General features: G+C 46.0%; 1 protein-coding gene across 19 annotated transcripts in view; it reads left to right on the top strand.

Annotated features, from left to right (window-relative positions):
* Mta3 (metastasis associated 1 family, member 3) overlaps window positions 1-12,448 on the top strand; it is a 119,337-nt gene that overhangs the window by 75,104 nt on the left and 31,785 nt on the right. For 10 of the 19 annotated variants that reach the window (XM_087551883.1, XM_087551878.1, XM_087551893.1 and 7 more), the window contains 4 exon segments: window positions 2,707-2,781; window positions 5,190-5,248; window positions 9,426-9,547; window positions 12,216-12,364. In XM_087551883.1, the coding sequence (XP_087408009.1) occupies window positions 2,707-2,781; window positions 5,190-5,248; window positions 9,426-9,547; window positions 12,216-12,364 (405 nt within the window). 19 annotated transcript variants of the gene reach the window in all.

Here is a 12,448-nt window from a genome sequence, read left to right as displayed (position 1 = left end):
GTGCTCTTCACCACTGAGCCATCTCTCCAGCTCCTTGTTGCCTTTTCTTACATCTTGTACTGTTAGGGGCAGTGATGAATAAGAGGCAATCCACATCGTAATACTTGGAATTATTTTCCTTTTGAAGCTGGGAAATTGTTGATCTGCTCTAAACTCCCCAGCAGGTGCTCACGCCTCCTCTACACCCGCCCAAGTGTTTTGGGTTCACGAGTGAGAGACACGCTCATGTAGACTTTTAATATGCTCTAAGCAGCTCGACAGCTGGGCCACTCCCAAGCTTCCCCAAGACTAACACTCTCCCTCCGATGTTCTTGAGTTATTACTTTATAAAATCTATACTTCATCTCTGCTACCCAAGACGCAATCGGGGGAGCGGCCCCTGGGACCTCACACGGCTGGTCCTCTGTCTTCCACAGCTCTCATGCTCGCATCCTATTCCTTTCCTGAATGGCGGTTCTGAAACCTCCTTCTTCCTGTGGTCCCTTGCACTGGGAAATCTAAAGCCCCATCTCTGTCCCCCCGACCAGCCATTGGCCGCCTACAACTTTATTTACCAGTTAGACCCAACGTGGGGCAGGGACCCTCGGTGTCTGGATGTACAGATTCTTGCGTGATTTTGAGAGCCAAATTAACGTAGATAACATCAGAACCAATTCACAACCTCTTTTTATTATTTTATTTTATTCTGTATATATGGGTGTTTGATCTGCATTTATGTCTGGGTGCCACATGCATGCCTGGTGTCCACAAAGACCAGAGGAGGACATCAGAACTGGAGGTACAGGAGGGCGGGAGCTACCATGTGGGTGCTGGGAACTGAACCAGAGTCCTCTGAAAGAGCAGCAAGCGCTGTCTCTCCGGTTCCCTTCCTTTTGTTTTTTGAGAGGAGGTCTCATGTAGTCCAGGCTGTTCTCAAACTTGATCTTCCTGTCTCAGAGTTCTAACCCGGGCTACAGGCATGCACCACCAGGCTCGGCTCATCCTGAGTAGTTTTCCTTCCATTCATAGTGAAGCAGATGGCAAGCGAAGTGTGCTTTCGTGGCACGCTGGGTCGCTACTGGGGTTACAATGCCGTGCACCCATTCAGTGGTGATAGGCACCGTTGAATGTGTGTCCCAGGGAGCTCTCCTGAAGCCATAAGCCAGTGCCTGACACTGTCCTTGGTTGAAAGGAGCTGGAGCTGGCTGGGGCCTGTATGGATCCAGTGTGTGACAGTTTGGCTTTCGTGTCCACTTGGCTCCCTTTCCTCAGGTTTTCAGATAAATGCTTGTCAGATACTTGGACAAAGGACAAGGAGAAGAAGCACTAAGGAGGCTGACCCCTCTCAGTTGGTCTTCATAATAAAACCTCATCTACAGAGGGCTGTCCAGAATATTTATAGCCTTTGCTCTAGTAGGATTTTCTTTCTTTTTTTTTTTTTTTTTTTTTTTTTTTTTTTTCGGAGCTGGGGACCGAACCCAGGGCCTTGCGCTTGCTAGGCAAGTGCTCTACCACTGAGCCAAATCCCCAACCCAGGATTTTCTTTTTAATAGTATTTAATTTTCTTTTAAAGACGTAGCATGTTTTACTTTGTTAAGCTGTATTTATTTATGTATTTTATAAATGAGTTCTCAGTTTTCAGACACACCAGAAGAAGGCATCAGATCCCATTACAGATGGTTGTGAGCCACCATGTGGTTGTTGGGATTTGAACTCAGGACCTCTGGAAGAGCAGCCAGTGCTCTTAACCTCTGAGCCATCTCTCCAGCCTCAGGTTGTTTTATTTATAATGAACAAAATAGAGTTGTCAGTTAAAGGTTGAGAAATATCACAATAGAGACCAAAAGACATCCAGTTGCAATGACATCTGGAAGTTATAGTTACTCAGCCTCGGGCTATGTAAATCCTGTCTTTAAAACTGAGCAGCACAGCTGATGACAAAGGCCATGGCAGAGCAGCTGCCTCGCACGAGCCAAAGGCCCACATTAATTAATTAATTAATTAACTAACTGCGCTTTAATCTCTCCTGTCGCTGCTTCACAGTGCTAAGAACTTTCCTGAGTGACTCGGGAACTATTCCCGGTGATGTTTATAATTTTTAATCTGATTGGTGAGAAATTGAATACATGCATTGGACTGGATCTCTAATTAAATATAACTCATTACCTTTTTGTACCAGCTGGTTTTGTGTGTCGACTTGACACAAGCTGGAGTTATCACAGAGAAAGGAGCCTCAGTTGAGGAAATGCCTCCATGAGACCCAGCTGTAAGGCATTTTCTCAATTAGTGATCAAGGGGGGAGGACCCAGCCCATTGTGGGTGGTGCTGTCCCTGGGCTGGTGGTCTTGGGTTCTATAAGAAAGCAAGCTGAGCAAGCCAGGGAAGCAGGCCAGTAAGTAACATCCCTCCATGGCCTCTGCATCAGCTCCTGCTTCTTGACCTGCTTGAGTTCCAGTCCTGACTTCCTTTAGTGATGAACAGCAATGTGGAAGTGTAAGCTGAATAAACCCTTTCCTCCCCAGCTCGCTTCTTGGTCATGGTGTTTGTACAGGAATAGAAACCCTGACTAAGATACTTTGCTGAGAATTAATATTGCTTTTTTCAAAAGATTTTTTTTTCTAGAAGGAATCTAATATACAGATCCTGGCTACATTGTTTCAAAGACACAATTTTGGAGAACACTTTATGCCATAGGTTGTTTTCACTGTTGTCTTAAATATCTTTCAGCTCCCATGGAAGTCCTTGACTAGCATCATTGAATATTATTACATGTGGAAAACTACTGACAGATACGTTCAACAGGTAACTTCCTGTGCTACCCCACTATTGTATTACAGTGAGCCTTTCTGTTTGGGTCAATGTCTGTGAGCAAGGCAGGAATCCTGAGCCTGTTTGATTTTTCCTAGACTGCTTTAAATTCCATGACTTCATGTCTTTAAGATATTATCTTTAGGGCTGGAGAGATGGCTCAGCCGTTAAGGGCTAGGCTCACAACCAAATATATAAGATATTATCTTTAATATTTTCATCTTAATGGTTCATTGTTTTCAGTATTCATCTTTATAACTACTTGAGAAAGATGAAAGGGGAGAGAGGCAGCTAGAGAGGCATTGTCTGGCCAGTGCCTCCTCTCCAGCAAATGAGGCTTACGAGAAATCCTCAGACGATATACCTTTATGGATTGAAATTTGAGCCGGAGACCACCAGCCTTGTAAATTCAGATGCATGACATTTTGTGGGCCTGTTCTATAAGCTCTAACCCCCCCATCCCCTAGGGGGTCCCCTGTCCAGATGCCAGGGAGCTTACCTAGGACCTTGAGTATGATAGGTAGGTGAATTGCCACCGAACTACAAACCCAGGCCTCCCCTGAGCTTTTGACCTCAATGGTAACATGTTTGTTGTTAGTTTGAGACAGGGCATCCCTGGGTAGCCCAGGTTGTCCCTAAACTTGAGTTCTTCCTGCCTCAGCCTTCAAAGCATTAGGATTGCAGGTGTTTGCCAGCAGGCCTGGGGATGGTAGCTTTAGTCTCTGTCCTTCGATGCTTTCTTCTCCAAAGTCATTCAAAATCAGGGGATCATTTAATTTTGAGTTCTTCATAAATGTCCTAAATTCACATAACTCTTAGTTACTTATTTTGAAAACCCTACCTTTGGAGAAAGGCATATTTCTGAAATGACCTCAGTGAATGCCTGTTTTAGATTCTTGCAGTCACGTGTCGGAACCAAGGCAGAGATTAAAAACAGATGGCATTTGCCTAAATGTGCCAGCTGTACAGTGGCGAGGACTGGATGCCACACACACTCATTTAAGGATCCCTCTCAAGTGCCAGGCGTTGCCGTGGTCATGAATAGTGAACAGACATCCACAGCACACTGGACTGTTTCCAGTGTCAACACCGTATGGAACTCAGAAGTGCATATTTTAAACAACTGTGGAGGACATGAAGGCTGTGCCGTCTGGAAACCTGTTCTGTGCAAGTTAGGAAGTGTCCCCAAAGAAGGCACAGACATGGCACTAAGGACAGTTTACTGTGTTTGGAAAAATGTTTTCCGAAAGAGTTGACGCCATTCGAAGTCCCAGGTTGTCCTTGAATACTTTTGTCTTTATCTGTTGGACAACTGCAGGGGGCATTGTAGTCTCTCTGGGGAGAGCGACTGTACTTTATCCCCCATTCCTTTTGCATTTATTTCTGTGCTGGTCGTGGTGTAGACCCGATGACACGGTCACCTTCCCGTTCTCTGCCTGCACTTGGCTCCTAGTTGACTTCCTGTGCAGCAGTCTGTCTGTGAGTTCAGCCAAAGTTTACAGTTCTTCCAGAGCCAGGTGCAGTGCAGATCTGTAATCCTGCACTTGGGGGTTTGAGGCATGGCTGAAAAGCACGGTGCTGAGTTCCAGGCTAGTCTCAGCTACATAGCGACCCTCTGTCTCAGAACTGACTGACTAATAGTTACTGCGTGTGTTCCATCACGCGAGGGTAAACTGTGTTTAATTCTACTTGGAGTAAGTACAGTCACGCTCTCTCGAATGGAGTTTACACACTCTAAATAATTTCTAAATGTTGTATGGGACGGGGGTGGGGGGGCAGTGTATGTGTGTATATTCCTTCCAGAAAGACAAGAACTAAAATGGAAAACTACATTTGTAAGCATAGAGTGGTCATTGTCACTGTCCTGAGAGTTGACTAGCTTAGTGCTAGAGTATGTGCTTAGCATGTGTGAGGCCATAGGTTCAAATCACACACCCACGCACACATCAGAAGTCCTGGGGTTGGGGATTTAGCTCAGTGGTAGAGCGCTTGCCTAGGAAGCGCAAGGCCCTGGGTTCGGTCCCCAGCTCCGAAAAAAAGAACCAAAAAAAAAAAAAAAAAAAAGAAGTCCTTATAGTTTCTTCATAGAAGATTGGGAAACTGCTAAGCAGTGGTGGCACACGCCTTTAGTCCCAGCACTCGGGAGGCAGAGACAGAGCTCTGTGAGTTGGAGGGCAGCTTGGTCTGCAAAGCGAGTTCCAGGACAGTCAGGGCTACACAGAGAAACCTTGTCTCAAAAAAACAGAAAAAGAAAGGAGAAAAAGTGGAGTTTTACATGTGCTTACAGTTCTGTATTTCAGAAGCTAATGACTGATAAGGAAGAAATCTTAAGATAGCGAATTCTGCGTTTTAATGATCAGTATACAGTTCATGTAAAATGTCTTGTCTGTCTTTTGAATTAGAAGCGCCTAAAAGCTGCGGAAGCCGAGAGCAAACTGAAACAAGTGTACATCCCAACTTAGTAAGTAACTGAGTCTTCTGAGATATTACCTTGCCCTTAACCTTGGCCTCTCAAACTTGTCATTTGTCACTGTGACAAACCTGAAGATTTTCGTGTGTCTTACCTGTTTTCCTCCTCAAAGCTCAAAACTTGTTTTCTGTTGTTCCACTGCAAATACTTTGAGAAAGAGCGGGTGACAGGAAGCCTCCGTAGACCAGCACAAGGGTTAGAGGCTCCAGCTAGCTTGTTCCTGTGTTAAGCTACAGGGCAAGTGTCAGGTTTCAAGCCAGAGAAGGTAACTGTGTTACTGGAAGCAACTGTGTTTCACAGAGTTAGGACTTCGTGAGGCCTCTGCGTGGCTGGAGGAGCCTCTGTAGTGAGTGCCACATCCCTTTGAGGTCCAGTGTTTGTGTGATTTGCCGAGGGGGTTACATTGTGTTCTTGGACTGCACTTTGTAAGAAATTGATCAGTAGGTTTAGGATATATCCTGCCTCTGGCATCCTGTCAGGTCTTTTGGGTTTCCAGGTCATGGTCATGTAAAAGTGAGGGTCCGATTCCTTTTTACTCAGGGCATTGAACTCTGCTGTCCTTGAGGTCTTAGGTTTGGTTACTCAAATCTACGACAACTTTCTCTCTGCTACTTCAAGATTTTTCTAATTCTTTGAGCCAAAACAGCCATTTTGTATAAAATTTTCTTTGCCGGGCTTGGATATATTGCATAATACATTTTTGTATCCAGGGGGCTTCTTGGACAGTTTTACCTCAGGACACATATAACTGATAGGCTTGTTATTGTTCTTGTTTTGTTGGTGTGGGGGGTTCATTTTTGTTTTGTTTTGTTTTGTTTTGTTATTTTTTGAGGCTATTTTATATAGCTCTGGCTGTCCTGGAACTTATTCTGTAGACCAGGCTGACCTCAAATTCAGAGACTCTCCCACCTCTGCCTCCAAAGTGCTTGGATTAAAGGCATTTGCCACTATACCTGGCTTTCTTTTACTTTTTAAAAACTGTAATTTACACATCCCATAATTATTCTATTTCTTCTGCAGTGTTGTTTTGAGATCCTTTAAAATTATATATTTACTTCACGAATGTGAATCGTGTCATTCCACAAGAAAAACCCTGGTTGTGATTCAAGTCTGAGCTTCTCAGGGGCAAGCTGCAGTCCCCATACCCCATAGTGCCCCATGGTGCTGACACCTGAGAGAGAACACCCAGCCTGCAGGGACTCAGTGGCCCGATGGCTGATTTTATTCAGCTACACTGGCTTTGATGTCTCTATCTGAGTCAGGGATTCACACAGTAGTCTGATAAAATCTCAATTGTCAACTGTTTCTGTAAATAAATCTCTTTGGAGCACAGGCCTGTGTATTAGTTATACATTGTCCAAGCCTGCTAGTATGTTACAAGCACAGAATTTAATGGTTGTGATTATGTTACCCACAGACTTAAACTTCTTTCCTACTGGGCCATTTATAAGAAAATTTTCCTACAACTTGATTTAAGTGGTCCTTCGAGAACAATCTCTAATCAAACTCATAAAAAAGTGCCTCGTTTGCATGCTTAAAAATAAGCTGAGTTACAGAGTCGTATGTAAATCTGGGTCCCTCAATGAATTTCCAAGTTAACTCTGAAATGAATGTTGTTGGTTTTTAATAGATTAAGAAATCTCTTTTTCTGTCCTGTTTTGAGCCTGGCAGTCTCCTACAGTCAAACCTTGTGTTTAGTTCTGGAGGCTGACTAAACTGGCTGCCCTCTGGAGTCACGAAGCACATACCTTGTGCCAACCTTGCATGCTAAGAGCAGTGACCAAGAAGATGGCATTGGGGGAGGGGAGGGTTGAACAGTTTGTGATGTCCCCCTGGAAGGAGTCTTTGAGGAAGTGTGAGTGCACTCTTCTGCAGGTGGTTGCACTGAACAGCTAGTGGTGTCCTGGGCTGGGACAGGGCTGAACACAATCGAAGAGCCTCAAGAAAGATGGTGGGGCTGGTGTGAAAAGAGTAGCCAGCCAGCCGTGGGCGGTAGGGAGGCGCAGTATGGATACACATGACTTGAAGAGTGGACAGATTTTAAAGACGAGTCATGGTCTTGAAGAAGATGACAGGTTGCATTTGGAACATGGATCTAGGAAGCAATAGGACACATGGGGACACTGGTTATGGGTACTCGGCAGAAGAAATGGCTCCAGCTTGACCTAGAAAGAGCTTTGGAAGCAGTGAGTCCACAGTTAGGTGGATTATCCTGTCAGTCACCAAGCTCAGAAGTGGTGGTATAATATTAGGTTAAGCCATTGTGAGTTTGTTCTCTCAATGACAGTGCATGTGTGTGCCGTGTGTACTGAACATACTGGTCAGCCACTGCCTTGTGGGCACAAGAGATGTTTAGGAAAATATTCCATGAAACTGTTCTTCCTCTAAAACACCCTGCCACCATCTCTGGCCACCTGAAACATTTTATACATGTCATTGTCCTCTCTGCCTCAAGTTACTATTTACACATAATCAGAGTTATGAATGCTTGCAAGCCACTGTGTGGGTGCTGGGAATCAAACTCAGGTCCTCTGCAAGAATAGCAAGTGTGCTTAACCACTGGGCCATCTCTCCAGCGCAGTACTGGCCCTTCTTAGACCTAAATATTTAGCCTTGCTTAAATTTAAATCTGCCAAGTTTCATATGTCTGGGAAACTTTTGGCTTGACCCCAGAGAGTGGGAGCATCATTTCAGCCACTCCATGGCAGGGTTCTTTTCAACTGGAAATATTGCACCTCTTTGGGAACTTGAGTTTCTCTGAATTACCTCCTTTCTTTTCTTTTTTTGAGACACAGTCTCTTTCTCTCTCTCCATAGCCCTGGCTATCCTAGAACTCACTCTGTAGACCAGGCTGTCCTTGAACTCACAGATCCCACTGCCGCTGTCTTCAGAGTGCTGGGATCAAAGACATGCCATGCCTGGCCCCACTTCTTTTTGTTCTAAAAAACAAAAACAAACAACAAAACCTGTTTCCTTCTGTTTGTTTGCGAATGAGGCAGGGTCTTGCTCTGTAGCAGAGAGGAAAGTTTCCCTAGAAAGAAGCTCTGCTGGGTCAGGTCTTTGTTTACTCCTCAGTGAGTCTGGATTTTCTGAATGATGTACTATGCATGCAGCCTTACAGTTTCTGTAGGCACAGCTCTGAGCAGGGGTTAGCCTACTGTCAGCTCTGTTTACACAGTAAGCATCACGGTAGGTCCGGGCTATGTGTTTCAAAGTGTTATAGCTTTGCGGACAAGTCTGCATTCAGTCTTACTAGTGTCTGATAAATTTGCATTTAGCCTCCTGACCCATGTCTTTTTTCCTCCTAAAAGTGTATTTTATTAAACAGAAGGGGAAAAAAGTCCAAAACAGGAACACAAAAGTGTTCTCATCCAATTGTTAACTGCCTCATAAAACTTCAAATGTACTGTGAATTTTTATCTTGAGCTTGGGACAGGTGCTCCTTGGCTGTGGGTGTGGAGGGTGGCCCTGCAGAGCTCAGTTGCAGCTTTACCTCTCCTGGCCCCCTCCGTAGCAATGCAGAGACCACAGCCTCATCCCAACCAGCAGTGGTGCCAGGGCTCTCCCAGCCACACAGCACTGCCTTTAGCTTAACATTCAATCAAAATTTTTTTCCTCAGGAAAATTTATGATGAGGATAAAGTCTACTGACTTCTATCTTTCAAAAGCACAGTGTGCTCTGAAGAAATCACCCTGGGTTGGGTGGGCACAGGAGACGCTGCATTTGCCTCAGGGTGCCCCGCACAAGGCTCTGGCTTTTTATAGCTCTGTTTTGCAAAAAACGAGGGCTTTGGTTTTATTTTGTTTATTTATCCTTACCATTCCTGGAATCATGTGTGCCAGTGTATTTCAGTTTGTTTGTTTGATTTTTGGTTGTTTGGTGTATGTGTTTCCAGCTTGTTATTATTGTTCTAGGTTGGTGTTCTAAGTTCCGGGTTCATCACAGCATCTTTGTGCCCACCTGCCTGCCCGCCATCATGCTTCCTTCACTGTCTCCCATGCTTGGGTTCACCTTAGGGTTCACCCTGCTTTCCGCAGTCTGTCTTCCTCACTAGATAGATTAAGTATCCGTCCGTACTTTAGGGAAGGTAAATTGGTAAGGAGGTGCCAGCTCTTGGCCTTGTCCTACAAATTATTTCATCATTTCCCTCTGTTTCGTTGAAAGCAGCAAACCAAATCCCAACCAAATCTCCAGCAGCAATGGCAAGGCTGGCACTGTGAATGGAGCTGTGGGGACCCCGTTCCAGCCCCAGAGCGCACTCCTAGGACGAGCCTGTGAGAGCTGCTATGGTAAGTCTGCTCAGGCGGTGCCTGGCTAAGTGGGGAACTGTCCTGTGGGTGAATTAGTGAGAAACTTCTAGAAAGCATGTCTGCTGCTCAAAGGCAGGGAGGGCAGTGTCTCCTCTGAGCAGGTGCCCAACCCGCCAAGCCCACGCTGGGACCAGGGACATTGGCTGAGCACCCTTGCTAAGGTGAGCGTGTGTTTATTTGCTCTGGTTTTCTCCTGTGGGTCTGATGTGTTTGCTGGCAGCTCTCCTTTCTTTAAACTGTGTGCAGTTATATTCGCTTTGCCCAATCCACGGTACTGTGATACATACTAAATCCCCTCTTGGAGTTCCTCAGTGTCCTCAGACAAATTAACTGTGTCTGATCCTTCTGGAGGAGAGGCAGGTGTGAGGATGACAAGGGCTCACAGCCCTCGAGCTCCCAGGGTACCAGGTGGGGAAATGCCAGGTTATGATATTTGCTTTTGGCCTCGGGCCTTACTGCTTGCAGGGTTCTTATGTGTGCCCTTGGTGTTGTATGGGTTGGTGAGATGGTCTGGCCAGCAGCCCACACAGTAGATATTTATTTTAAATCTCAAACGACAGCAAAAGTTCCCCTTTCTGTCCTTGCTGTGTGTGTCAGGTTCTTGAGGCAGGGTCTCCCATGAGCACAGGCTAGCCTCCAGGGTCTCCCATGAGCACAGGCTGGCCTCCAGCTCGCCATCCCCTTGCCTCAGCATCCTCTGGAGAGAGTGGATCACAGGCATGGACCACCACAGCACAGCCATGTTTCTTCTGTGGGTTCTTATGTGCATGTAGACGTGTGCAGGTGTATTTATGTATGTGTGTGTGTGCACATGTGTCCTTGGGGCCCTTATTTGTATTTAAACAAAGTCAGTTGGGGACTAGAGAGCTAGCCCGGTGGTAGAGTTTAAGGAATAGTATTGGCCCAGGACCCAAGATCAAGTTCTCACACAAAGAAGATTTATTTGCCCCAGAGGGACAGAGGGCAGGGAATAAGAGACAAACATAGGAGATACAGGATGAGGGGAAGAAAATAAGGGGGAAGGGGTATTTGTTCCAGCTGGGGACAAAGGACAGCCTCTGGATAGAGAAGGGGACAGACAGGCACATAGGCAAATGACAGTTTATAAAGGTACAAGGAAAAACGTCGTGCTAGAGCATGGTGTTTGATTTTAATCGGACATGTTATTAGGTGAGCCAAAGGAGGCTTTTGATTATATAGACGTTGATAGCTGGGCCTTGGTGGTCAGCCTTAGGAGGAAATGGCCAAATAAGGGGATAGACCTTGGCGGCCAGCTTTAGAGATGTAGTCTAACGGTTTTCAGTAAGGCAGAAGACATGAGGGAGAAGGGTACGGTCTACCAGAGCCATGCCCACCACACTCCACGTTCACGAGTGCTCCAGCGGGCGCTCAGCTCAGGACCTGAGTCGGTGGCCAGCACTCACACCAGGTGGCTCACAACCAACCATAACTTAGCCCCAGGGTATCTAGCACCTTTGGCCTACTAGTGCACCCACCATACATGTAATAAAAATGTTGGCACAAAATCAATCTGTCTGAAAAAACATCACCTTTATTGTTTGTTTTAAGATAAAAGAGGAAAAGGGTTTAGGCCTCACTATGGAAGGAATTTTCCAAGAGCAGCTCATGATACGGAAATTATTCTGAATTTGCTAAGGGCAACTAAATGTAATAGTCTATTTTCTGGCCCTTTCGGTGTGGGTAGGGCACTGGACCTAGGGACTTACTGTGCCCAGCCCAGGTTCTAGCACTGAGCTACAGTCTGTATAGCTCGGCTTTTACCCTTTGCGAGCTGACGTGGGAGGTGTTTGTCTGTGGACACCTTCCTGCACTAGCTGACTGCTTTGGGTGGTGGTTACTTACAGGCAGGGCAACTGTTCCCAGGATTAGTGTAGTAGTCCCTGCCTGCGTTTTTAACTGTCTCCCCACTCGGTCCCCACTCCTCTTTGGCTTGCACTCAGGAGCTCCTCCTGTGGACCGAGTGTAAGCTGCAGAAGCTGACATAGGCCAAGTGTCCAGCCAAGCGTCAAATCAGCTGGGGCCAGGCCTTACCAAGCATGATGCACATGAGCTGCACAGGCTCACGTGGTGGGGATTTATAGCCTTCAGGACTTGCCGTATTTAGGGAGAAATTCTAAAGTAAGATCTTTGTTTCCTGAGTAAAGGAACGACAGACAGGTCTCTGGTTTTGTTTGGCTCCTGACTTACCAGTGAGGCCTCTCCTCAGGTCCTTAGCAGTCCTCATGAGAGCTTCTGAACAGTTCTGTTCCGGTTTTAAACACTGCCAAGGAACTAAGAGTGATAATAATATCCTTCAAAAGGCTTATTTCTAGACATCTACATAATGAAATCACTTTTAATTAACAAAATAAAATCTCGGCAGCCTGAGGCATAAATCAAGATGTGACTCCTCTTAATAGACAAACATTTGCTCTTTGTGGTGGAAACAAGCAGCCTAATATCTTTGGGGTACTGAGAACGCATGCACATGCACACTGCACTTTCTCGTGCTTGGCCTGCAACCTTGGGAAACCAGCTGTAAACTAGCCCATGTAATCTACGGTAAGCGACTGCTGTGGACCCTGTACGCTAGCTGTGGCTTCTGAGGCTCGGTTAAATCATGGCGTCCCTTCCCCTCTGTCTTCAGCCACACAGTCTCACCAGTGGTATTCCTGGGGCCCACCTAATATGCAGTGTAGACTCTGTGCGACCTGCTGGCTGTATTGGAAAAAGTACGGAGGTCTGAAAATGCCCACGCAGACGGACGAGGAGAAGGCTCCCAGCCCTGCCGCAGAGGTGAGTGAGTGGAGCCTGTGCGGGTTAAACGCCATGTTTCCTGGCTATCGGCTTCTTCCTGGGAAACAGAAATGCAATACAGGG

The sequence above is a fragment of the Rattus norvegicus genome, chromosome 6 (assembly GCF_021556685.1).
Source record: "Rattus norvegicus strain SHRSP/BbbUtx chromosome 6, alternate assembly SHRSP_T2T, whole genome shotgun sequence".
NCBI lineage: Eukaryota > Metazoa > Chordata > Mammalia > Rodentia > Muridae > Rattus > Rattus norvegicus.
This window is presented reverse-complemented; position numbering and strand designations above follow the sequence as displayed.